Here is a 26657-nt window from a genome sequence, read left to right on the forward strand (position 1 = left end):
TTTTTATTTATTTATTTATTTTTTTGGTGGAATCCCAGTTGTTGCATGTGACATACAAGACATAACCACAGCAGCTCGGCAGGAGAAGCAGCGTGCCCTCGCTGCGGGGTTATTGCCCACCTTGGGTGTATTGAGCAAGGCAGAAGGCACCAGGAACATCGTGCTCCGCCTGGCACACTTGGAGGCTTCACCTCCAGCTTCACGGTCTAAGAAACAAACAGCAAAAGGAGGCAACACCGGAATAATTCGGGCCAACCCGCAAGGGAGGAAAGGAAGCGCCGTGAGGGAAGGCTGGCTGCGAGGCCAGATGCAGAGCGGGGCTTTGTGTCACCAAGGGAGGTGGTTGGGCTGAAATCCTGAAAAAAACATAAGAGGCAGGCAGCGAGCAGACGCGTATATACTAAGGGATAACAGCTTTAAGCTAAAAAAGGGCAGATTTAGGTATTAGGAAGAAATCCTGCACTATGAGGGCAGTGAAGCACCAGGACAGGTTGCCTGGAGAAGCTACGGCTGCCCCATCCCTGTGAGGGGAACCTGGTCCGTGGAAGGGCTTTAGGGGTAGGTGGGCTTTAAGATCCCTTCCACCACGCCCCCTCCTGTGTTTATGAACCCTTTATTTGTCCCAATTTGTCCCAATTTCCATTGTTTAACTTCATTTTTCCCTGGTGGCAACGGGGCTGAGGGGCGTTACAAAATGGCTGCCGCGCATGCGCCGTGGGCGGGCGCGGCGGGTTTGAACGGGGCTGAGGGGCGGCGGCGGCAGCTCCGTCCCGTCAGGGTGCTCGCACCGCGCCGGTCCCTCCTCCGCTGTGTAAGTAACCCAATTTCCCGAGGAATCGCTGCACTAATATTGCTCTGCTTTTATTTTTAAAGGTCAGGAGATTGCCCTGTTTAGTGTCAGTTACTTCGTGCTTCCTGCCCCGTTCTCCATTTGGTGGAATAAGAAGCGGTTGCTACGCTTACTGCCTTGTTTAAGTTCCTTTTGCTTCTCTGACAGATTAACATCCTTTTCAAAATTCGGTTTGTGCGCTTAAAGTTTGCTTAGTCTTTTTTTTTTAATGCTTTTTTTTCCTTTTCTCCCTCAGTGTGACAGCGGAGGAAAATGGCTTCTTCAGATCTGGAAGACTTGTGCTTTCACATCAACATGAAGATTTCAACTATTAAAAAGACTCTGCAATTAAGAAGCATAGGTAAAAAAAATTAAGGCTGGGTTTTGTCTCGGTTTTGGTTCATATCTCCTCGCAGAAAATCAGCGAGCTGGGTGCCAGCAAGCGGGAGGATGCTTCTCTGAGAGACTTGTAGGCTGGTGGTTAATGCACTGTATATTCTGTACACCTGGTGGGAAATCCCCCAGATGGGAGAAGGAAAAAATACCTTGTCAAGTTAGGCCTAATTACAAAAGAAGTGAAGCCTAATTACAAAAATGTGCAAAGGAATAGCTGGAGGCTAATACAGGTGTCCTGTCCGAGCGTTCCAGGAGTGCCTCTCTGTGGTGTAAACATGCTGTGGGTAATAAGCTTATTTAATCTGCCACGGTGAAGCTGGTATAAATGTTTTAGGCTCATCTCTTATCCTTTCTTAGACACAGATGTTACAAAGAATCGTAGAAATGGTGTTTGGAGGGGTCATCTGGGCTAACTTTGTGTTTGAAGAGCAGAGGGAGATTGCGAAGGAGTTAATGTTGCTGCTTCTCTGGGGAGGAGATGCTGGCTGGGGAGCATAGAAGATAATCACTGCTTGCGGAGGGGAGGGAAATGGAATTTTGTTTTTGTGTCAGAGATGTTTTGGTTTCCTGGCGTAACGTTCTCACATTCTCTCTTGGACAGGTCAAGAACCGTCCTTCAAATCTATGCTCTGTAAAATAGGACATGAGATGGTCCTCTTGCATGATCTCCTGAATAAAATGGAAATGGAAGTTCAGCAGCAAGAAAAACTGAAGAATTTGCTCAAAGTAATCATTTTTCTGTTTGTAAAATACTGAAAGATTCAGAGGAATCTTTGTGCCTAGTTGTTACTTTCTAGATCCTCAGTGATATTTTTAGATGCATGAGGCTACTTCTAAAGGAAAGGGCGTCTTGTTTGCAACAGTGATGTCATGATCCAAGATTGAGGTGTGCCATGGAAAACTGAGTCTTGATGGTGTCATGCTTTGTGGAAATTTAAGTCACTGGTATCAAACTGTATTTATCTTGCGTACAGCTCTTAAAGCAATTGCAAAAGATTGGGGAGCTTGGTAGGGAATAGGTAATTGAGAGCTTTTTCATCTGTTTGGTAAGGCAAAGTATGTAAATGCTTTTTTATTTAACTGAGCAGCAACAATCAAATACTTTTAAAAACTTGTGAAGCAATGCGAAGCGTTAGCTACTGTTCTCGAAACTCTTCCCTGTCTCCTGTTGGGGTTGAGTGGGGGTTAATGCCTTACAGGCTGTTGTGGGTGTTGCAGAGGGAGTGCTTAGTGGAATCCTCAAGAAGAATGAATTCTTGTGCCACGAACAGAATCGATCAGACATCTAATTTGTGCATGTACATAGTGTGGACATCTTCCTTTGTAATACCTTTCTCTTCTCTTTGCTTAGAGAAACATTTCTTCTGTTGTTTCTGTTCCTTATGATTAATTCAGAAGGCTTGAGAGAATCAGAAAATGCATCGTCAAGCCATTGCTTTTTCTTCTTGATCAAAATCTTTTTCCCAGATGAGAATGGGATTCTTTGCACAATACTCCTGTAGAACCTGCTGATATCAACGTAGCTAGTGTTAGAGGATTAAAGGCAAAACAAAGTCGTAATTTTCCATCAAATTTATAAGTAAGAATCTTTTATAAAACCAGCAGTTGAAGCAGATTTCCTGCTGGTTTATTATGTCACAGAACATTAAAAACGCTATTTTTTCAAGCTTTGTGCATTGCAAGGGTGGTTTGAGTGGTTGAAAGGGTAGTTTTGTTTTTACATCCATGCAACAGATACCCAAATGAATTGATTAGAAGATATTTATCTGTCGTTTTAGTGTGCATTTTCAGTGCCTTCGTTTGCTGTGTGTTTTTTTTGAAGGTGTTCTTTGAGGAATATAGATGACTTTCTTGTAGTGTCGCTTCCTATAGTCACCACCACCTTTCCCCTACCCAAACCTGCCACGGTACGTTGTTAAATATTACTCCTTCCCACTCAAATTTCTCTGACACTTTGAGGGCAAGGACAGGAAGATTGACGTTTTCTTTAGCTTTGTTTTGCTGAGCTTTATTTGCTGCTCTTGGGAAATGAGGCAGTAAAGATATAAAACAATGGGAAGAGACCCAAAAACACCCCTTAAGAATTACTTTAACATCATCCTAACAGTAAGCTAATTCTAATTGCACGACGTTATTGATGTTACAGATTTCTGATGGTTTCCAACGTTAATTTCAGGAGCTCCAGAAGTCCGCTGAGAGAGATCAAAGCGAAGCACAGCACCTCCGCGAAAACATTCCCCTCCACTTGCCTAAACCCACTCAGAGCTGGTACGTGGTGTGTGAGCGTGGAAGTGTTGCATCCTACGGCTCCCATCCTTTCACCAGGAGCTAACTGTGAACTTTTGGGACCCGAGGTTCTTACATGTATTGATTCTGGAGTTTGCTCCCGATTTTTATTTTATTTTTCTTATGTTACTGGGCTTGTGCTAGCGCCGTACCAGGACTTTCAGGACTGAAGGGTGAGTTGGCGATCCAAATGCTGGGGCGCTAGGATGAGGTTGACACAACTCTTCCCCGTACTGAAATGTCAGTTGTCTGAGCACCCTTTCTCCTTCGTCCCCATGTTACCGCTTCTCAGTGCTTACTGTGGAGGATCAGGTAAGTGCAAGACAGGATGTAACTGGTCAGAATCCATCTGTGTTGGCGTAAAGGGGTCTTCGGTCCTCTTCCCCCAAACCTTCTGGAAAAGATCAGGCGTTTGCTTCAGTGAAGAGGATGGCAGGAGGCTGGAAAGCACAGAAGGAGCACAGTTTGTGAACTCTCACCTTCCTTGGTCCTTGCGTTTATCCTTCTCTTCCAAACCCACCGCCACCAAAATCCCCACGCTTCCCTTTTCCTTGCAGACATTCCTCGCGGCTAGCTCCGAGGATTAGCCTCGTGCAGGGCCTCGCCTTGCTTTTCAGACGCTGACGCCTGAATTAGCTCCTGGATTTCAGAACGGATTCGCGCTGTGGCGTGGCACAGAGCAGAGCTTCAGTTGTCACAATTTCGTGTACCAGACATTTTGGGAGTCCAGCAGGTGGCACTCACCACCCTCGACACTGCAGAGCTGTTTGGGGGGGGGAAATAAATAGGGCACGGGGCTGGGGGCTGTCACACCGAGTGCCACATCAGACCCGGGCCCTGGGAAGAGCAGATGGCACGCTGCCGTGCTGCTTGCCGGCTGTCGGCCCCTTGTCAAACAGATTTCGTCTTGCAGGAAGGTTCGGCCAAAGCAGAGAATAAGTTCTGTGTCACGGGTCGGCTCTGCCACGCTGTAATTATTGCTCTTGTGCTTTGCAGCCCGGTCGCGTCCTTGTCTTGCCTAAAAAAAAAAAAATCACAAGGTGATGGATACCGTCGAATTTCTTTGCTTCAAAAGGTTAACGGCTGAGTCAGGCTTCCCAAGATCTGACCTCGTCTCGAAGAGCTGCGAAGTGTTTTAAAGCTGCCTGGTAGACCGGAGCTCGGTGCTCCGGTTCCTCCGTTTAAAAACCGAGGCCTCCCGTTCCGTGAAACGTAACGGGACGTTGAATTCTTAACTGCTCTGCGCCGCCTTGGGGCTGCTTCCAATTCACCTGCTGGCGGCTTCCCCGGCAGCGAGACGAGGAGCCGTAACGAAGTCAGCCGAAGCACGCTCTTTGAAAAGGGAGCGTGTGCTTTCTCTCTTTCTTTTTCTCGCAGGAGAGACCGGGATTTGTATTCACCCGGCCTCTCAGACGGGTTGGAACGTAAGGCTGTGAATAAGCAGCCTTGAAAACGTAACGGTGTCCCCCTTACTGCTTAGCCGCTATTTATACGCGTGGTATCCGTTCATTTTCCAGCGTCGCTGGGCCGGCTGCGAAAAGCGAGGAGCAAACGAAAGCTGCGGAACCCGAACACGCGAAGAAACCTGCCAAGGAGCCGCGATTTATTAAGGAAGCGTCCTTAATAACGGCGGAAGAATTCGAAAGCGTTCCCGCGTAAGTAAGCGTGGTTTCTTCTTAAACCCTTGCACGCCAATTTGGGCAGGAAACCGAGGTTTTGGGGAAAGTGAGCTCTTGCAGGGCTCCAGCTGACAGCTGTTTTGAAATTGGAAATGTTCCAGAGTGAAGCAATGTAGCAGTAGCTCCAGACACGATTCTATGCAAACCTCAAAATGAAATGAACAGAGCTAACCAGGTTCTTTTTCACGCATTTGTTGGGAAGACTGGAAGTAATCTGGGAAAGCCCAAGCCATTTACCTCAAAGATCACTTTAATTGGATGAGCAGGAGCGTACTGGCTCACCAGCGGGTTCTCTTCTTGTTCTGAGAACCGGCGTTTAAGACGAGACGTCAGCTCCTCAAATGAAAGGTGCGGCTACGCAAAAAGCAAAAATGATGAGAAACGTGGTTTTTAACGGACCGTGACGACTGGTTTCTGAAAATAGTGATTTTTTTTTGACTTACCGGTCTGTTATGAGAGGGGGTGAAGAAATTGAACTTACTAAAGCAAAAGCCACCTCCCACTGAAATCTCCTGAGTTTCTGGAATAGAAACTTGTTCTTTTCCCTACCACCTGCACCTGATTAAGAAATATCCTTGTTCAAAGACCGTGATACCTATTCTTAAATAGGATTTTGGGGAACAATTGCAAATATTTCTGGGGGGGGAAAAAAAAGCAACAAATCAAGATTCTGTCGATGCCCAAGTTTAATTTGTTATTGAGACTCCGGGTTCGATGTGTTCCCTGACAACAGTTGCTTCAATAAGAAATGTTTTAATGGCTTTTCTGATTTTTTTTTAATGATTTTTGTTTGTGAGTCTGTTTTATTTGGGGCTTTCATATCATCTTTGCTAAAGCTTTCAGAACTTTCAGGTAAACCACGTCTACCAAATTTTCTCCAACCGAATCCGGAAACGAAGGAGCTTGAACTCTGAGTGAATAAGAAGGGATTTGGGGTGGGGGTTGGTTCTTAAAAGGGCGTTTCTATTCTGTGGGTCATCTCTAACGTTTGGTGGATTTGCTCATTAGGTGCATCTCTGGTAGAATTTGGGAAAAGCAGAGCTGGAAGGCGACAATTTTTGGCCTTCACCTAAGGCAAGAGAAGTAGGCGCAGCCAAACGTTGCTTTAACCCCCAGTAAAAGCTGTTATCATCCCTAATCAGCTCTCGAAGTGTTTCGTTCTCCTTCAAAGCGGAAGGTTTGCAGTTCTGCAAACCAAGTTCCTCTCCCTCCTCCTGCAGCCGCGTGAGGATTTAACCGAAAAAATCAAGTTCTTTTCACCCTCCTTGGTGCTGAACGCGAAGGAGAACCTTACCCTGACGTTATTAGGGCGCCAAATGTGCAGTCTTCGATGGCTTTGTGGGTTTTTTTTTTTGAGCTCTGCGGCAGGTATTTAACAAAGGTACGTGCTGTGTTTAGGCGCAGCTACGAAGGATCTTGATCAAACAATAGTCTCGCGCAGTAGGAAACCTGCAAATTATCTCAGCCTTCAAATCTGTTCCAGAAAAGACGCCTCTTTTTTTTTGAGGAACAAAAAAGAAACCGCGCAGTGGATGCCTCAGCGTTCAATTCGAGGCAAAGGAAAATGCTGGCTTTATTCTTTCTCAAAATTCTCACCGCTTAAGGTATTTTTAGAACGCGCGCTTTCATTATAATTCTCCGACGGTAACTTGGGGGAATATACGTTTCTTTTAGCCTAAATATTTTTTTTAGGGAGCTGGCCGTTAGGAGCTTCATCTCTTTTCCAGCTGTATCTACGTGGCAGACCGCTGTTAGGCTGTTCTTTGAAGAACGCAGCCCTGTGCTTTGGGTTTTGTACCTATGGATTCAAGGGAGAAATAGGTTTAGGGAAACAAACCGCGCCTTCCTGGCTCTGCTTCAGGGTGAGCTGAGGTTTGCTGGCATTTTTAAGGGTATTTGATTGATTGCGGGAGCGTAGGACCTCGACTGTAGGTGTTTTAGACTTAATACCTTGGTCTTCGTAGCCTACAAATACCCCTGTGACTATGTAAAAAGGCTGAGGGGTGCACAAAGAGCAATAAATAGCAATTAATGTCTATAGGCCAAGCACTTCTGTGCTGGCAGGCTGTATTACTCCAATTACACGCGTTTCAGAGGCAGTAGGGCTGCTTTTACTCAAGAAGATGCGTGCAGAGTGGAGTATTTTTATCCAAAGGGTTGCATCTCCAACTTTGGGTTAATCCAACGATCCGTGAAGCTGAAAACCGGCGACAAATAACTTCGTGGCGATTCAGTTTGAAACTGGAGGTGATTCCTGGACTATTGAGTTTGTAATTGATTAACTGCTTTAAATTCTTCGTATGTTTGCCGAAGACTGAGGTTTGCCGTTCAGATGAAATGAAACGAGGAGAGGATTTCTTCCTTCATCAATCTCTTCCAACGTCCTACAGCTTTCAGTCAGATGACGTACCGGCCTGAAGAACCCCGTTCGTTCTTAAAATGAATTGTAACGCTTTCCTCAAAGTATTTTAATTCCACACAACCGCCTGCTGATACGAGACCAAACGGAGACGGCCAAATCTGGTTTGTTGCCGTGACTGAAGGGCGATCGAAGGCGAAGTCAAGTTGCAAGGTTGCCCCGGCTTTTGTTGCAGTGCTTCCTGGGGCTTGGTCTTGTGTTCAGTTCGCTGCTTGTCACACGAGTTTCAGATTTCATTTCCATTTAATGGCTTCTCAGTTTGCAGCTCTGCGGCTGATTTCCATTTTCCTTTTCCTTGAACGCATGCCTCTACGTCTCTAAACGCTGCATAGCCTTACTCACAAATATTCCAATGTTTTGATATTTCCACATCACTTTTTTTTATCTGCTGTGCTCCTGTAGCTCTAGGCTGTCATCAGCAGCCTTTATTATTTTGGTACTAGCTTTACGAAATGCTCTGAAAGCTCAAAAAAAGGATGCTGGTGCTGCGTGTAGTCCACTAGGCTGCACGAGGAAATACAGAAAACAAAACCGATATTTCTTCAAAAAACAAAGGAATGCCTACAAGATTATAATCCTACATTATCTTTTCTCTTTAATATGAACCAAATTTAATTTCACTTTTGGCCTTTGCCGTGTTTTCTGCCAAGCAGGTTGATTTTTTTTTTCTGTTTGTAGTTTAAGTGTTAGGCTATAAATGCAACCTTCATTCCATTTTTGAAATGCTCCTGGAAGTTTAAGGGCAGGATATTTTGTTCACCTCTTGATTCGGCTTTCTAATGTCCTTCTTTCTGCTTTAAGATTTATTATGGCTTTTTTTTTCCTGCAGCATTATTAAGCGATCTAATGAACTATCAGGTTTATTCATTAACATGAAGCAGAAGAAACCGCCTCTAACTAGGAGCAGCACGTTCAGGCTGAATAAAGAGGAAAATAAACAGAGAACTTCACGTTTGTGACTCTCTGGCTACTGACTTTGATTTTTTTTTTTTTATTTGCAGGTATATGAAAGGTCGCTTGACGTACGATCAGATCAACGCCGTTGTTCAAGATATCAACAAGGCCGTGGTGAGCAAGTACAAGATCCTGCATCAGCCTTTGAAATCCATGAATGCATCGGTCAGGAGTCTCTACCACCGATTCCTGGAAGAGGAAACTAAGGATACAAAAGGTATTTTTTTTTTTTGCGTTTATTAGTGCCAAATCCATAGCAGGTGGATCTGGCGGTGTAGGTAAGTATAAAATAACCGGACCAGAGGTTAAATGGCTTGTGACAGCAGATGGTTTTCGTGCTGTAGCATCTCATTTTCAGGAAATAGTCTGTCCAGGCACTCTGGTAGTTGGTGGAGTGACCTATAGCAAGGGAGTGTTTAAAAACATCACTTAGAAAAGCTTTAGAACATCTGCTATGACTTCTTCTCAAAACAAAACAACAAAAAAAAGAAGGAAAAACGGAGCAAAACCCAACAACTGTAGACTTAGCGGGGTTTTCCCTCCATCCCCAGCGTGTTGTGACAGTCTGAATCAGATATTTAGAATCCCTCTCCCCTATGGAGGCACCGACAACACCTTGCCGTGGAGGTTCTGGTCCTCCCTTGCCGTAAGGGGAGGAGATCAGAGAACAGTCCGTATAAAATCCGTTGACCGCTCCTCCTCAGCTGCAGTTTAGCAAAAAAGGATTTGTCTTTCAACTGAGTAGTTTCCCCGTAACTATCTTTGGTTTTATTTTGTGTGTTTTCGCTGAATGCACGTGAGTTTCTCGGCACGTTGTCCCAAAAACTCAGAGAGCAAAACGATTTAATTCGGAGTCGCTCCGAATAGACTCGAGAACCAAACCGCATGCACCGTGGGTTCAGCTTCTTAAGCTAGAACGGACACGACCTACTAAAAATTTGTTGCGAGGCAAGGCAGGGAAATCGAGGTAATCAGTCACGTTGCGGTGGCTTTGTGGAAGAGACAGGGCTGTCTGATAACCTTAAGAAGTCTTCTCGTCTTTAAAGCACAGATGAGTAAAAATGCCCTGAAATGTCTTTGCCGTGCAGTTTCCAGGCTAGCTTTTCCAAATATACGTGGCACAGTAGATCTCTCATCTTAAAATCTACTTCTTGACGTTCCTTTCCTGTTGAGAACAACGCCACGCTGTCTCCCTCTTGATTCTTGCCCTCGGCAGAATGCAAGAACACTCTCCCCTTAAATGTTCGCTGTGCGCTCCGAAAAATGGTTGAGAGAGCTGCGGGTGTTCAGCCTGAAGACGAGAAGGCTCTGGGGAGACCTCACCGCAGCCTTTCAGGATTAAAGGGGGCTTATAAAAAAAGATGGGGAGCAGGTTTTTGCTCGGGCAGGTAGTGATATAACATGGGAACGGTCTTATGACTCGCCTCTGATTTGGGCTTGGGTAGATTTTTGTGCAGATAAGCTCTGCTTCAGTCTAGCAACAGCTCGTACACTGTGAATCTGGGATTTCTTGAAACACTTGCTCATCTTCAAAGGTTCTTGAAGTTTGGGTTCGGTAATGGCATTAAATTCAGGTCCACAGAGAAGGAAAAAATGGGCTGAAGCCACAGAAGGGATTCCTCGATGGAAGCGAGTGTTGAAATCTCGCGTGAACGTAAGAGCAGAAGCTGCAATGCCAAGGCTTTCCTAATCGTGCAAACTCGAGGCTTTTAATTTCTTCGAGTACCTTGGGGCCGGTCTGCATTTTCCTGTTCGTTTTCGGAAAGCTCACTTACAGAACTAGGACGTGCAGCGTCTGAGAGGGTGCGTTGAGTGGTTTGTTTTGTGATCGTCTAGGAAGTCTAAGAAAGGTCTGACAGCCGGTGCTTATCTGACCACCCCAAAATGATTCAACGGCTTCATCCGGTGCATTTTTCAGCGTGAGGTTGCACGTTCGTTGATTCGTTCGCTTAAATTTCTGCCATGAGCGCGCCCGTGCTTGGGATTCCCGCAGTTCCCCAGCCTGGGCTGCTTGCCAGCTGGTTTCGAGACGACCAAAGATGCCGCCTGGTTTGTCAGGGCGCCTTCCCACCCAGCGGGGCGATTCAGGTTCGTTATTGAGTGCGCGGGGCTCCTGTTTCCGACCAAACCGCCGCCACCAGCCTTCAGCCAGCTCTGGTTTCTTGGAAATAAGCTCCTGCTGTGCTGAAGGCTGCTGCCCTCAATTCTGGGCGAATAAAGGAAGAATTTGTGTTCTGCCCAGGCTCAGGATATCGTTACGCTCCCCCAGATGGAACAGAAAATGGAAATTGTAAGTGGCACTCTAGGACCTCGGTCCCAAAGGCCAGCACATCACCCTTGGACGCTTCTTCAGAGTGGAGTCGCGTCCTGCTCAATCGCTCGTAAGATTTAGAGATGAAATCTTTCCATAAAAACAGATTTTCTTGTGTAAACCTACCTTGCACTTGTTTAATAAACAAAAGTTTTCCGGCATCTTCGGCTTTCCAGCTGGCATCAGCTTCTTTCTCCTTGGTTAAACTGAAAATGGTCTCTCCTAACTTAGGTGAGGCATCTCTGCCCTCTATTTATTTAAGATGCTGCTGCCTTACTCTAAGGGTAAACGGAGGGAGAATGCTCTCCTCCTTTTTTTTCCGACCTAGATCGCCTGTAGCCATGCAGACCTCTTGCTCGTAAGACTTGGAAGCGTGACGCTATGGAACAACACATTATTTCCCCCTACTTAGTTGTCTGAAAGACAACTGGGTGTTTTTTTTTTTCCCTTGAATTAGCATGCTCCTGGTTTCCGATGGCTTTTCCTTGTTTTCCAGGAGAGTTTTTTGTCGTGGAGGCCGACATCAAAGAGTTCACCCAGCTGAAAGCGGATAAGCGCTTCCACAGGATCCTCAACATCCTGCGCCACTGCCAGCGAGTGAGAGAAGTCCGCGGCTCGCGCCTCGTCCGCTACGTCATCTGCTAAGGAGCCTCCTGGATTCCGCTTGCCCAAGATGCGTGGAGGGCAGAGACGTGAAGAGGTTTTGTCGTCCGCAGGGAGATTCTGCGTGTGGGCATTCCTGTTAGGCTCTCTTAATTTCTAAAAGGCAGTAGCGAGGACCAAAGAGTGTTTTTCCAAGCATCTATTCTACCTTTGGAGTAGCAATATCAAAGGGCCTTGAAGTATTTGAGCTTTATTTCTGAGAACTTGGGAGGGGCTGATGCCTTTTGGTAAATTACAAACGCAAACCAGGTGCAGATGCAAACGCAAACCGGGTGAAGTTGGCACACTGTGGTCGTAGGAAGCTCTAATCACGTTTTTAGGTCAGCACTCAGCAGTGAAATTAATGTTCCTCTCGTGTTTACGAGGTGGAGACTGTAGTTACTACCCCGTAGCTACCCAAAGGAAGCATTGGATTCTTTTTTTAGTGCCGCCAACCAATTTCCACTTCGTTTTCTTCATCTTTTTTTCTTCCTTCGTATCCTAATTGTGCGTTTTGGAGTTCCTTGCGTCGTTTTAACGGGAAGATCTGAGGTGCTTTCAACATTTCCAGTTCTGCTGGCCGTGTGGTTTTCATACTTCATCACGCAGCCAGATTTTTTTTTTTTGCTCAGACCGACACAGTAGGTCGAAAGAGCAGAGCAGGGATAATTTTTTTTCTGTTGTAGTGAAAATGTTGAGTTACTCTTTAAAAATACTGGTCAAACTCTGCATTGTTTTTATTATAGAAGATTGCTTTCAAAGGATCTGTTAGTGTAGTAAATTCCGGAGTAGAATTGTGATAGATCTCAGCTCTGTGAGTGATAAAAATTGCTTTGATAAGAAGACTTGTAGTCTTTTTTCCTCCATAACCCTGTATCTGCTGTTATCCCAACAACTATTTGAAAATACCTCCTGTTTTACCCTGTCAGATGACAATTTAATGAGCAAAAGCCCCTGAATAAACTTAGAACCTTCTCAGTAAAAAGATCCTGGTGAGTCCTAAATAACCTTTTCTGCTGAGCCTTTTCCTCTGGGATGTCAAGCTCCGAGCTGATGTCTCCACGTAGTGTTGGAATGGATTTCATCTTCGGCATGGGAAGACGTGCAAAATGAGAATTTCTGTAATTTGTGTTTCCACAGCTGTCAGTTGGGTCTGTTAGATCCGTTTTTACAAAGCTTAGTTTACACTAAGAGAGATTTGGGTCCGTGGATCACCGGGGTCCCTTTCCTCCCTGCTCTCAGCTTTATGTATTCTTTAACAGTCTTTCAAAATTCTGGACTTGTAACCTTTTTCTTAGTAAAAAATAAATTTCTTCATTTAAAAGTTGTGCTTCCTTGCCTTTATTTCGTGTTTGGTTTTTGAAATCTCCAGGTGACTTGCCCCAGACTACCGAACGGCCTAAATTCTGTTTTTTTTTCTGCTCTCATCTGACTCCTCAGCTCTCCGGGAGATCCTGTGGCACAGGTGCCACCAGAGGGACGTTGCTCTGGTGGATGTGGGACTATTGCGGTAATTTACAGCGTGTTGACTTGCCTTCCTGGGTGATTTATGCTGTGATTGCGTGGCTTTAACTTTAAAAGTGTGGGGAAGAAGTAAAAAGAGCCCCAGGGAGCCCCGGAAGAACTTTTTGGTAATGGGTGTTGCTCGTGCCAGCTCGCAGTTGGATTGCGTTCGCCGCTCCCCCGCGGCTGCTTGTTGTCAACGGGTTTGTTTGATTCTTAGGCTGAGGCTGTGGTCTTACAAATCGCTTCCTGCTAAATATTAAAACCCAAAAACTGACGTTATACAGCATCACCATGAATAACCAAAAGCAAGGTCAAGTCCCGATGGTTTTGTCAGCTTTTTTTCTGCTTGGGCACCATCGCTGGGGTTTTTTGTACTTGTTTTGGTCTGGGTAAGCTTAGTTGCTACCAGATTATTATTTTTTTTTTTCCTCTGCCTTTGTAATTACTTTTAATGTTTTGTTGTGGGGATTTGCAGTTTGTGATTAATTAGATGTTGGTTAACAGCTTTCAGTCTGTTACTACGGAATTTTTAATTTTCTAAGCTATTTTCCCTCGGGCGGGTTCTCGCAAACGGGCTCGTTATATTTTAAGCCCGTATCCTTAACGTCGTGTTTTCGTTCTACTTCTCACGAGGAAGCTGAGCAGTTGGGATCGCAGACGCTTGTTATACCCTTCTGCTTCTCTTCCTCCAAAAGTTAAAGATTTGTGAGCTGGAAAAGAGCAAAGCCGTGGCGTCTCAGGTGCTCGACAAGCTCCTGTCTCCTTCCTCGGATGGCGCGTTGGTGTTTCCAAAATGTTTTCCAGACAAAGCGTTCGTCTCCGTGAGTCACCTCAAAACGTGGCTATCCGGATCCCACCGGTGTACGCTCACTTATTTCTCTTTGGCTGCAGTTCCCCTTAATCTTTCATCAGCACACAACCGGCGCTGGCGTTACGTATCGCGACGATCCTGCCAGGTAGCTTCGCGTAATAATACTCCTCCAGAATTTAGCGATCGCGCAGCTTTCCAGTGCGAACTTGCACTCCTCCGAATGCCAGCTTTTTCTCCGATGCTTCATCTCCTGCAAACAAGGAAATAAAGCTGAGGCGCCGCGAATTTAATTACCTGATGGGCGAGAAAGGAATCGTGTGTTCTCCTCGCAGCCTTAATCCTGCTCTCTGCGGGGCATGACTCAGTTCCTTCCCTCACACCCTGTAAGGAGCAGGGGGAGCGGATGATGAGTGTGCAGGACCAAAGCCTGCACCTAAAAAGCTGAGACAAACCCAAGTTGTTTTTTAAAACGCTCTCTGTTCCTGTTGTTTCGCTGTTTTGTTCTTCTAAAAACAACAACAGCAAAAGCTTTTTGTTCTCCTTAACTCGTCTTCTGAAGAGGCACCGGTGGAAATAATTACCAGTGGAAATAAAATGCTCAAAGCTCTCAGCCGTAGTTTGCGCGGTGCTCGGCTACGTGTTACTTCAGGAGGCAGCAACTTCCATCTGTGAAAGCACATGTTCCCCTTCGCGCTGCCCCTGAGGAGGAACAGAAAACAAGCATTTCACGTCACTCACGCTGGAGCTCGGCTTACAGCGAGTTAACGTGGAGCAAAACCCGCCAGTAACGGTGTAAAGGAAGACTGTGAAAATAACGTCGTCAATAGGAAGGACTTGGAGAGAACAGCTTTCGCTTTCTGAGTTAGGAAAGGTCTCCTGTGTGCGCGCGCACCTTCAAGTGACTCTCAGAAGGGTTTCTTGCAGCTTTAAGGGGCGCGCTGATAGTGCCAGGGTGCTCACCTGGCTTCAGCCGCTTGGTCCACGTCCTTCTGAGGCCAGCGCTGGTAATGCGGATGTCACCTGGGTGGTGATTGTTTCCCGGCACCCAAATATCCGCACCACGAAATAAAACCGACGTTAGGCATCCCGGGAGAACAACTGGTGGAGCTGTGAGCCCTGAAAAACAAACAAACAAACAAAAAAAAGCTTATTTTAGTAATTAAGATCAAAACCTTCTCATCTATGTTCCTCCTATCTTGTACGATTTCGGTGGGAGCTCAGCGCTGGGGCTTCATTTTGGTCCCTGCCGTATTTACACGATCATTCGTAATCCGGTTTTGCTTTTATAAGAGTTTTCCTTGAGCACTTGATTCTTACCGGAGCGGACCCGTTAAGGGGCGTTAGCTGCAACCGAAAACAAGAGCTGTGCTAAATTTGGGGCTTGTGTGCGATAACCAGGAGAATATATAAGCGGCTACGGAGCTTAATACCCTGGTAATGAGGCTTACCGTTTTCCACAGTAAAGCACAAAAACTAAACGAGGCTTTCTTATTAAGCAGCTGACTTTTTTTTTTAATAAAAAAAGTCTCTAACTTGTCATCTCGCATTTTCCTGGGAATTGGGATGCAATTAAAACGGAGAAAGGCTTTGTAAAATGGAACCGCTTTAAACGCGCTGATTTTTATGGCCAGGCAGGAGCACGGAACAAGTTTATTACTACGCACGCTGCTTTCAAAGCCGAACAAAGGCTGAATAAAAACAAGAGGTCGGAGAAACCGTGATCAGAACCAATTAAGCCTGTTTCTACTTTGATGTATTAGGGCTCAGCCTCTGCTTCCTCGCAGGGAGACTTTCCTCGGATTTGGTTGAAAATTGGTTGTCCCATTTCCCCGATTCTTCAGGGATCTTTACGGGTTTGCTGAATGCAAATAAACCAGACGAAGAGTGGAAACAGGAATGGAGAAAGACCCCCAGAAGAGGCTGATCCATGCTGAAGTCTGCCTTTTTTTTTTTTTTCATTTTATTTTTCGATTTATCGGGGAATTCGCTCCCGAGAGGAGCTCAGCCCCATCCCCACGCATCTGTGTGGCCAGCGGCACCTTGCTCCTGGCTGCTGATGCAGCTTCGCTGGCTGTGCGCCGAGCAGCAGCGTCTCGATTATGAGCTAATATTTTACGTTTGCTCTGCTGAGAAGCCTAAATAATTAAATTTCCCCGTGGCCTGAGCAGGCCAGGAGTCGGACGAGCTTCGCAGACGGGGGCTTAAAAGATGTGCTGGCGTAAATGGCTCTGCTACCTGGCTGCTAGCTCCTGAAGAGAAACCCGCAGCGCTGATCATCAATAATTCAGCTGTGGCTCGGCAAAATCAGCTTAACCTTTGGGAACGCGCCGAGGTTCCTCTTCTGTGCGGCCTTCGTTTTCAAAGCAGAGGGATGATTCATTCGTTCGCAGCAGCTCGCAGGCCGTGCTTCTTCCGAGGCGGTTTGTTTGGGGGAAACAGCCGTGAGCAAGGGCGGCAAACTATTCAAATGTGTTTCTACTAGTCCCTGTTTTCCTTGTTGTTTTAGCAGTCTATTATTATTTTTTTTTTTTTTCGTGATATCTGCAGGGAGGAGAAATCCGAGGCAGGCTGGGGATGGGCTGGTCCACGGAGATGTGGCGGGACTGACCCGGTGGTGAGAGGAGCACGGCTTAAAATGGGAACCGGTCACATGGGGCTATTAAAAGGAAGCCAATAAAGTACATATATATAAAAAAAAAAATCTGGGTTTACCAAATGGGAACTCTGCTACCCCTGGAAAGCAGTCAGTCAGATACGAACTACAGCTGGGGATCGGGCTCAGACCCTTTTTGGGGTCCTGGCTACGTCTAAGCCAGGCCAAAGCGAAGAGAAACCAGAAGGGCGAGGACAGCCAGAAAGGTTTGCAAGGGAAAAGAAAGGAATTGGGGTTAGTGAATGTAAAAAAAATGAGGATTCGAGGGCAGACGGCGCCGCTGAAATTGTCTTTTCAGTCCTGTAACTTCAAAAATCTGCCAGCTCAGCCCTTCCACAAGTTGGCCGTGTCCATCCAGAGCTCTGGGCATCCCGCCCTTCCTGCAGCAAGAGCTTGGGAATAGCTGCAGAAGCAGCCCCATTAACCTTTACCTTCTGTCTCTTTTCTGTGTAATCCAGTTGGTGTTTGTCTTGATGGCGATAATTACTCAGAAGTATGTAATTGCGAGACAAATGTTTAATTAAGAGTGCTTTTATCGCTCGTCTCTTATCTGGTTCCATCTGGAAACGGCGTGGTTACGGCAGCAGTCTTGGCAGCCTCGAGGGAGGCTCCGGTGGCCTCGTCCTGCACCGTCTCAAAGGTAAGGCAATGAATTCAGCGACGATACTGACGGGACCCTTCGTTCCCGAGTTCTCTGCCGCTTCCACGTGAGATTTAAATTTCTAAATAGTATTTTTTTTCCCCAAGATCCGCGTCCTCTGATGACAGCCCTTGGGGTTCTCCGGAACCGACGTTTCAGCTCTGAGCAGAGGTAGGGAGTTGCGGGTGCCCGAGGTCTCGGTGTTTGCGGCCAAGCTCTTGGAGCCGAGCTCTTGGAGCTCTTGCGGCCAAGGTGGTGAAGGCCCTCATCGCCTCCCCAGCTACAATTTATCACGGGTTTTCAGGCAAACCCTGACGCGTGGCATCTCGGTGCGCGTGGCCCGTGTGCATCAGGGCAGGTAGGGAAGGAGGAGAGGCCCAGAGGGGTTTTTTTTTCCTCCAAATTAGGTTTCTAAACGCAAATTTCTGCCATTTCCACGTGTTGGCAGCTGGTTGAAAACTCTCTGCTTCGCCACCCACCCGTCCTCGACAGCTTGTAAGAGCTGCGTGCAGAGGGGAAATTTAACCAGCACATAAAACGGGATAACCGGGTATAAAAACGAGTGGATTTCTTCTAAAGCTCTCACGTTGTGTAGTATCACGTCCAGCTCAAATCAGAATGAGACGTAGAGTTTTCTAGCTGCAGCCACCATCAGCCGCTGGAGTGACTTCGGTATTTTTAGCCTGCTGGGAAATCACAGCCATCTTAATAAGGGCTTTTTAATTAAATAACGTGCTTATTTGCAAGCTGGAAATAGGGTTATTTTTGCCTTTCTCCTTTGCAGCAGTGTTTGCTTTGCTCAGTTGCTCATGGAACGAGTCACAGCAGTGGCTTCTTGTGGGGTTGGGGCTCCCCGTCTCCGTTCTTCCCCTCTCCGGCAACTGGGGAATTGGGAAATTCCTGGAGGCTGCTCGGTGTCTCTCCCCCCGGCCGGTAATGAGGTGGGTAATTAGGCAGAGCGGCAGCGATTTCGTTGGTTCTTTAAAGCCCCGTGAAGGAGAAAACGGGCCCGCTTTCTCCGAGGTCCTTGGAGCTTCCCACCCCCAAATCATTCCCTGCACTTCAGATTTGCTCCGTCTGGTGTTTTTCGGCCCTCCGTCCGTGTTATTTATTAACCTCGCTCCCCTGGAAAATGGAGAGCAGAGGAGAGGTGCTCTGCGCAACGCAGCCTGCTTGCTAGAGAGCTCCAGGCAGCTGCAGCAGCAGTCGGAAGGGAAAGCCGGAAAGCCCCATGCTTTTCCAGCTCCTAATAGGGCTTTTCAGCTCCGAGTGTCAAAAAGCACAGCAAAACGCCCTTGGGTTTGCAAATTGGAAGCACAAAGGGTGGAGGTGCTGGGGCACACAAAGCTGCTGCGCCCGCCGAGCCGATTTTTGGAGCAGCTCAAGGTTTTTTGAAGGCTTCGCTCAGCTCCCTTTTTGATGCTCAGCTTTTCTGCTGTGGTTTGGGCACAAGACAAAAGCTTCGCCGGGCTTCTTCGCATTGCAAAAGTGCTGCGGGGGAGTCGCTTCTGGGTGAGGAAGCCCAAATTTTCCCTTTGGCCCATTCCTCATGTTTTTCAGCCCGGTGCGCTGACCTCACCCTGTACGCAGGAGCAGCAGAACATCACCGCAAACCAACCTAATTACAAATATCCTATTTTTTTTTTCCCTTTCCCCTTTGAGTTAACCTTAAAACGGAAGCAGCATCCCTCTGCAGGACAGAGCACGCACCACCGCGCCAAACCTCCCCCAGTTCCGGGCACTAAGGGGTCTTCCTCGCCCGCTTTGGCCACCAAATTCTCCACGTTCCAACCCAAAAACACGTCCTGGGCTTCCCAGCCCCGCGGCCCGTTTCTTTTTGTGGCTCCGTACGGGTGCGCACAGAAATCTGGTTTCTATTTTCAAGAGACTCCTTCATTCTTCTAACTCCTCGATTATTTCGCCCGGGCCGTTGTCGCTGTGCTTAATATCACTCCAGTGGCTCACTCCTGTGAATTAGCTTGATTAATGACGGAGCCCAAATACAAAGCTCCCAGCCTATTCAAGCCTTTTTTTATTATTATTATTATTTTTTTCCGTTAGAATAATACAGTCTTTTATTCTCTCTTACCGCGGCCAAGCTTTTGTCTCGGATATTAAGGGGGAGTCGCTGCTTTTTCCAGGTTATGCACCCCCCAGAGATGCACACGGGCGGCTCGTGCCGTTCCTCAGCCGATGAGGTAAAGAAAAATTTGCTGAAAACATCAACTTATGGATTAATTGGTTGCACGTCTTATAGGATTCTCGTGAAATCCTGCAGCACCTTCCTTCTTCCCCTCTTTCTCCTCCTCCTCTGAGGCAAGGCACCCTCCCCGTGGGCAGACCCGCGGCTCTGCCTGCCAAACCCATTCAGATTGGGGTTTTTTTCAGCCTGTGCCGTGCCAAAATCCGGGCTCTGTCCCACTCAGGGGCTGGTGGGGCCATGAGATCGGGCTCTGGAGCACCTCTGGGGACTGAGGATGGAGTAGGGCCGGTGCCAAACGAGGTCCAGGAGCAGGTCAGTGGGATCCAGAGCTTCCCGGGGTTGATTGCTTACCGCCCCGCGGGAATCCAGATCTGAAGCGGGAGGAAACTGGGAAGTGCCACAGGAAAATCCGGGCTCCGGCACGTGCGGCTGGGCGCCGGGTCTTTTGCTCGGGGTCTTCTCTTCCCCTTGTGCCTGCAAACACGGAAACGAGAGGGAAAAAGTAAGAGCAGGAGGTGGGAACGACGAAAATGTCGGTGTGTAGAGGAAGACTGCTCCCACAGGAGCTCCCCCGTACCGGGAAATGGTGACAAGCCTATTTGCAAGGTGACAGGAGAGAGACTTCATCTTGATTTGTTTTTTTATTTATTTATTTATTTTGCTTTGGCAGTTTTAGGTCAATTTAATAAAGCAGACAGAAAGAAAAAAAAGAAAGAAAAAAAAGGGAAAGAAACCTTAAAGGAAGTTAATGGCAAACTGGTGGCAGTTTGGGAACTCAGCAGCTTTGCTCTTGAACGTTTTTGCTCCTGGTTTGATGGCCGGAGCAGGGAGAGCACGGATGTGATGTCCTCCACCGCGTTACCCAGCCCTGGGCTCAGCGCAGCTCCCGAGTATCCCCAACCCTTCTCCCTCCGTTTATTTTTCCGTTCTCCACAGCGCACCGGAGGAGCTGGCAGGGGCTGGGGGGGGGGGGGGCGATGCATTATTTGTGCCTAATAAATCTCGTGCTCTGGTGTTACCTCCGGCGAAGCTTTGCGCTCAGCTTTGTTCCGTGAAGCTGAGCCGAGGCTGCAGCTCTTTTTACGAGAGATGAACTCGACCCCCCCTGGCTTACCTCTGGGGTTTTAAAGCGCTTGCAAAGGCAGAAAGAAAAGAGAGGACGCGCTCGATGTCGAGGCCGGAGCACGGCGCGATGTGATGGGTGCCTGTGGCTGCTTCAGGGCACGCGGCGTGGAGCTTTTCTGCGCTCTGTCTGTCCCACCAGCCTGGACTTCCCCGCCAGGCTGCTTCGTAGGCACCAACGTTGAAGCACCGATTTGATTTACGGCCCTCGAGGGAGAAATCAGAGCGTGCACGGCGGAGCGAACAGCGCGCGGGGACTTGGAGCGGTTTCATTTCCCCGGCTTGACCCTGGCGGTATTTTCCTGTCCTGCTGCTTTTAATTTCCACTTTATTTTCGTGCGTTAATACTACGCCGGGGCAAGCGATCGCGCTTTACTCTGCCTCACCCCACCCCGGCTCTGGGAATTAATCTTTTCCTGACAGCATCAGTGCAGACACGGAGTCGTTTCAGTGGAGGCAGCGGAGCGGCCACGGCTAACGCGCGCTCGAGCGGGGACTCACACCGCTCTCTGTATCGGCACCCAAGCGTGGCCAGGGCTCAGCTTTTGCCTGCAATATACCACCACCGAACCCGGGCAAGTGGAATTCACGCCTTTTTGCTACGCGTCGTCACCTGGCATGCGGGAAATCCTCGCGGTCAGCTCCCTGGGACCAAGACGCGTCGGGCCCACCAGCAAGATGCTAGCCACGAAGTGATCCCAGCGGCCCACGGGCAGGCACCGAGCTGCAGCAGGTGAATCTGAGCAGCTTTCGCTGCTGTTTCTCCTCCTTTTGCTGCTGTTTGGTCGGTTTTATTTTTTTTTTTTTTATTTTTTCCAAGCGAACGAGCGCGTGAAAGTCTGTTTAAAAAAAAAAACACGTGCATAAAACGGCGTGGTTTTTTTTTTTCCTCCCCCCCCACCAGCCCAAGCAGTGACTCTGGAAATATAAACTGACCTTTACAGAGGCAAACTTGGTTCGAATAGGAAACGCGGACATGGGGGAATAGTTCTGGCCCGACCATTACCCGGCCTCTCCTTTTTTGGTATTTTCGTCTGCCTTTTTTCCGTACGAAAGGTTAGGAGGTCAAAGAGAGATTTAAATATTTCACATTGCCCGTTTCTTTTTTCAGCCTCTGTTTGGAGAAATGTTCCCTTTAGGGCAGTTTTGGGTTGAGGAGATGGCGAAGGCAGGGGCGGCGCCCAGGTTTCGGGGTAACTCGGTGGCTGCTCCGCTGGGTTTTGGGTTCATCCGCCCCGTTTGGCCAGACAGAGCAGCACCTTGGCTAGGCAGGCAGGAGGGAGATGGTCTGGCGGGTGCGTTATCTACCCTGTGCTCATTCCTCTCAACTTTTTGGAAAAAAACTGCTGCCGGTGATGGTGTCCAGCCTAAAAGATGCTCTTCACCCACCCCAGGTTCCCCACTGCCCCGGCCCCTGTGCACCCGCGGCTCCCCTCGCTCAGCCGCGGGCTTTCCCAGCAGACCGGGGTTTGTTTACTCCGCGCCAATTTGCTTTATTTTTAGTCGAAAGCACAAAAAGTACGTGGGTTATGGCAACATAATTTGCAGCCTGCTGATTAATAATACAGCTGACAGAAGGCAATCGGGCTGCGAGCTAGAAGCGCTGAGGAAAGCTAAAATTTGGTGAACGGCGGGGACGCGCAGGGCAGGCAGCCTGCAGCATGGATACGAGAGGAGGCCGCCGAGGCAAGAAACGCTGTTTGCTTTCTTGTTGCTTCAACACGAAACCCGATTCTGTTAAACTCACGTACCCCTCCGGTCCTGGGACTCGACGGGAAGGCTGCGATCCGATTAGACGTGGCGCAAGCAGCAGGAGGCAGGACTAGGTGACCTCTGGAAGGCCCATCCCACACGGATTATCCGGTGGTTCACCTTAAGCGGGGGAAAGCAATTGTAAGATGGGAAATTCTTTTTCCACAGGGCGGTTCCTAACAATATTTCACGTCTACGCAGAGAGGAGGCGGCTCCGCAACCTACAAAATGTTGATAAAGACAAGTGTGGGTTTTTTGTTTTTTTTTTTTAGCCGGTCGAGGGACAGCCCCCAAGCCCAGCAGCTAGGTTTAGCACCTCTGGAAACGAGACAGCTTTATGCTGGTACTTCACTTTATGGGCTTCAGTCTGAAGAAAGAGTCTTTATTCTCTGCCTGTTGTGCGTGGGCCTGTAAAAGCGTTGATGATCCACCCCCGGGGTGCATTACTGCAGGTCGCTCATAGCCAGGGCGACCGCTGACGTTCTGCATCTCACTCCAAGGGCTGATAAAATAGTGGGGATGTCTAGAAAACAAGGTGTCGTAAGTGTCAGGAAAGATGTATGTACGGCGTGCGGCAGGAAATGACAGGGCTGGGCTGCCTGCTATCGCTTCCCCGATGTCACCGAGTTCAGATCTGGCAGAGGATTTATGAAACTTATTCCTGCTGTAGACGCCCGGCCCCCATTTATTTCGGCAGCTAATGATTTAAGTTCCTGAATGTGTTGGAGTACCTGGGCCTTAAGTCCTGTAACTGGAGACAGAATAATAGGGTGCAAGGCAAAGGTTTTGCAGCGGGTGTAACAGCCACGTTGTACAGCCGAGGTGAGATCTCGACCTGGGCAGGCTGTCCACAGCGGAGACCTTCCAGTCCAGTCTGGATGTCACCTCCTCACGGCGTGTGTTTTGACTTCTTTGTAAAGGGGTGAATTTCTGGCTCTGAATGAGATGCTGTAAATGCTGGGATTAGACAATAAAAACGCCCTGCCTGGAAGTGAAAAAGGAGAGAGCAGAGAAAAGCATCCTGTTCCTGAAGTGACCTGATGGTCCCAGGTTGAGTTACTGGGTTTCAAGCAGGACGAATGACCTGCCTTCCTGCGTTTGCCTTACCTGTGCTTTCAGCTGTCTTGCACAGCGAAGGGAGAGAGCCTGGATGGAGAACCAAGTTTCTGGCAGGGTGAAAATAACGGATCCTTGCGGCTCTGGTTATTGGCACACGCTTCAGGCAACGGGGCTGCGTGCTTTGATCAAGCGCGCCGGGTCCCCCCTCACCAACCACCAGGAAATGTATGAAAACCCTCAGGCAGGTTTGGAGGGCTTTGCTTCTCCCTGCTTTAAAAGAGACACAGCTCCTCGTGCGTTAAGACGCAGCCCAGGCCCGTGATTATCCATTCAGGCTCTAGAGTGCTTAATTAAGTCGCTTATCGTGTTATCATCCCGGCCCTCTTCGTCCTGCTTTGAAACGCGCACCCTTGCAGTCACCTCGTGCCAAAGAGCAGCAGCGCTCCGCTGGTGCCTGTCTGCGCTGTATTTACTGCACGTCCTTCTACTTTCCCCCAGCTGCCAAAGGGAGCGCCCAAGCTGCATGCGTGTTGGCACCGACGCAGAGCTGCAGGTGCCAGGACTTGCAATCTGGGGCTTACGCTTTGCGTTGCGTCGACGCCGGGCGCTGTAAATACGGCTTTTCCATTTATGACCCTTGGCAGCGTCAGCATTGCGGCAAGCTAGCTGTAGGCGCCTTGAGTTACTGTCATTTGGATCACCCGGCTTTAAAAGGAGGTCCTTTTGTCGTGGTAGATTCGGGGACCAATTCTTCAGCCCCGTCGGCTGCGGCGTTTCTTGCCAGGGCTGCTCAGGTGAGCAGGTCCAGGGAAGACGGCGGAGATCCTGCAAGGTGCTGAACGCTGCCCTCGTTCTCAGAGGTGCTGGTAACATCCAGCCTCACCCAGCGCTTCATGAAGACCAAGCCGGTATTGACCATTCATTTATTCCAGGCACTACCCCGTTTGCTTGAAGAAATCAGCAACAGTGCACCTGCAATTAACCTTGGGGAAGGATTTTCAAAAATCAGGCCAGTCTTTACGTCAGTTACAGCCAGGCCCGTGCCCCTTCACGTTTTGCACCAAAGCAAGATGCCAGACAGCAGTCCCGTCCATGGATGTCTTTGCCCAAACAGTCCTGTTGGACCCCATCGTGCTCCTCCCTGGAGGGACCCTGGGTGCTCCTCAGTCTCCCGGGCTGTGCCTGTGTTTGTCACCTCCATCATCACGAGGAAGACACCTCCATCGTGAGGAAGACACCTCCATCATCATGAGGAAGACACCTCTGTCATCGTGAGGAAAACACCTCTGTCATCGTGAGGAAGACACCTCCATCGTCATGAGGAAGACACCTCCATCGTCATGAGGAAGACACCTCCATCGTCATGAGGAAAACACCTCCGTCATCATGAGGAAGACACCTCCATCGTCATGAGGAAAACACCTCCTTCATCATGAGGAAAACACCTCCATCATCATGAGGAAAACACCTCCGTCATCATGAGGAAGACACCTCCATCGTCATGAGGAAAACACCTCCGTCATCATGAGGAAGATACCTCCATTATCATGAGGAAGACACCTCCTTCATCATGAGGAAGACACCTCCATCGTCATGAGGAAAACGCCTCCTTCATCATGAGGAAGATACCTCCATTATCATGAGGAAGACACCTCCGTCATCGTGATGAAGACACCTCCGTCGTCATGAGGAAGACACCTCCTTCATCATGAGGAAGACACCTCCATCGTCATGAGGAAAACACCTCCGTCATCATGAGGAAGATACCTCCATTATCATGAGGAAGACACCTCCGTCATCGTGAGGAAAACACCTCCATCATCACGAGGAAGACACCTCTGTCATCGTGAGGAAGACACCTCCGTCATCGTGAGGAAGACACCTCCTTCATCATGAGGAAAACACCTCTGTCATCATAAGGAAAACACCTCCGTCATCATAAGGAAGATACCTCCATCGTCATGAGGAAGACACCTCCGTCATCATGAGGAAAACACCTCCGTCATCATGAGGAAAACACCTCCGTCATCATGAGGAAAACACCTCCGTCATCATGAGGAAGACACCTCCGTCATCATGAGGAAGACACCTCCGTCATCATGAGGAAGACACCTCCATCGTCATGAGGAAGACACCTCCTTCATCATGAGGAAGACACCTCCTTCATCATGAGGAAGACACCTCCTTCATCATGAGGAAAACACCTCCTTCATCATGAGGAAAACACCTCCATCGTCATGAGGAAGACACCTCCATCGTCATGAGGAAGACACCTCCATCGTCATGAGGAAGACACCTCCTTCATCATGAGGAAGACACCTCCTTCATCATGAGGAAGACACCTCCTTCATCATGAGGAAGACACCTCCGTCATCATGAGGAAAACACCTCCGTCATCATGAGGAAAACACCTCCGTCATCATGAGGAAGACACCTCCACACTTGGGCTTCAAAGGCAATGCCAGGCTGTCGCCCTTGGAAATGCCACCTAAAAATACGGTGATGTGCTGCATATGAACTCAGTTTCTCTGTGAGGTTTTAACTATAAGTTTTAAGGCTCCTATTACCCTTTCTTATTTGTTTTGTATTTATTTGTTTATTTTCTTCCCTTGCAATGTATTGAAATAATGCTTATGCCTTCCTGCTCACAGGGTAACAGGATGCGAACGTTCATTTTAATCTTCGTGAAACGGTGGAGTAGTCTTGTTACCGATGACTATACCACCAAAAATTGTTTATATACCTTCATTTCCTCCTGGGTAATTCCCTGGGAGTTTAATTTACCGGACCATTTTCTCTTTTATTTCTCCTCGCCCACCGCTTTCCCTGCAGAAGCCCAGCGAGGCTCCGCTCCTCCAGCTCCACCAAAGCGGCACGCTTGTCCGAAGGAGATCAATACCTATCGAACGGTCACGCTTCCTCCGCTTAGACCCTTGGAGCAGCATCCTTTAATTATTCCTTCACACTGTAAACAGAGCGTGTGGTAAATTTTTCCGTTAAGGCCGCTTGCTGGGCCGCAGCCTCGCGGTAAGGCCGGTCTGCCCGAGCCCGCATTGCCCCAAATCCCACGTCCAGGGGAGCGAGTCCAGGGGATGGGTATGAAGACGATGGGGGGACCGGAGCGCCTGTCGTACGAGGACAGGCTGAGAGAGCTGGGCCTGTTTAGCCTGGAAAAGAGAAGATTGAGGGGAGGCCTCATTAATGTGTGTAAATATCTGAGGGGAGTGTGTCGAGATGATGGAGCCAGTCTCTTTTCAGTCGTACCCAGCGACAGGACAAGAGGCAACGGGCAGAAACTGAAGCCCACGAGGTTCTGGCTCAGTATGAGGGGGCATTTCTTTACGGCGAGGTGACAGAGCGTTGGGACAGGCTGCCCAGGGAGGTTGTGGGGTCTC

The 26657-nt window shown here is 48.3% G+C and overlaps 1 protein-coding gene and 1 long non-coding RNA gene across 3 annotated transcripts; one reads left to right on the forward strand and one right to left on the reverse strand.

The window, feature by feature from the left end:
• The first annotated feature begins 434 nt into the window (after window positions 1–434).
• Window positions 435–12840, forward strand: SKA1 (spindle and kinetochore associated complex subunit 1). 2 transcript variants are annotated; one of them, XM_080572487.1, is made up of 7 exons: window positions 672–811; window positions 1086–1190; window positions 1827–1951; window positions 3402–3493; window positions 5029–5166; window positions 8611–8780; window positions 11371–12840. In XM_080572487.1, the coding sequence occupies exons 2-7, from the start codon at window positions 1103–1105 to the stop codon at window positions 11517–11519; spliced, it is 762 nt and encodes a 253-aa protein (XP_080428613.1). In that variant the 5' UTR covers window positions 672–811; window positions 1086–1102; the 3' UTR covers window positions 11520–12840. The 2 variants fall into 2 exon arrangements, with proteins under 2 accessions (XP_080428614.1, XP_080428613.1); XM_080572488.1 differs by lacking the exon at window positions 5029–5166 and having other exon boundaries at window positions 435–811.
• LOC308184941 lies at window positions 12037–24463 on the reverse strand. The gene is made up of 3 exons (XR_013943049.1): window positions 20444–24463; window positions 19681–19803; window positions 12037–14949 (listed from the first exon to the last, which is right to left on the reverse strand). It is a non-coding gene; the product is annotated as an uncharacterized lncRNA (long non-coding RNA).
• Window positions 24464–26657: the final 2194 nt, after the last annotated feature.

Source organism: Anser brachyrhynchus (assembly GCF_964034855.1).
Source record: "Anser brachyrhynchus genome assembly, chromosome: W".
NCBI classification, from domain to species: Eukaryota; Metazoa; Chordata; class Aves; order Anseriformes; family Anatidae; genus Anser; species Anser brachyrhynchus.

What these genes read in the sequence shown, in the direction of transcription:
- SKA1 (XM_080572487.1), top strand. Translation starts at nt 1,103, where the DNA reads ATGGCTTCTTCAGATCTGGAAGACTTGTGCTTTCACATCAACATGAAG. An exon ending in AACTGAAGAATTTGCTCAAA is followed by an intron (nt 1,952 to 3,401) that starts GTAATCATTTTT and finishes CGTTAATTTCAG; the next exon opens with GAGCTCCAGAAGTCCGCTGA. An exon ending in GAATTCGAAAGCGTTCCCGC is followed by an intron (nt 5,167 to 8,610) that starts GTAAGTAAGCGT and finishes TTTTATTTGCAG; the next exon opens with GTATATGAAAGGTCGCTTGA.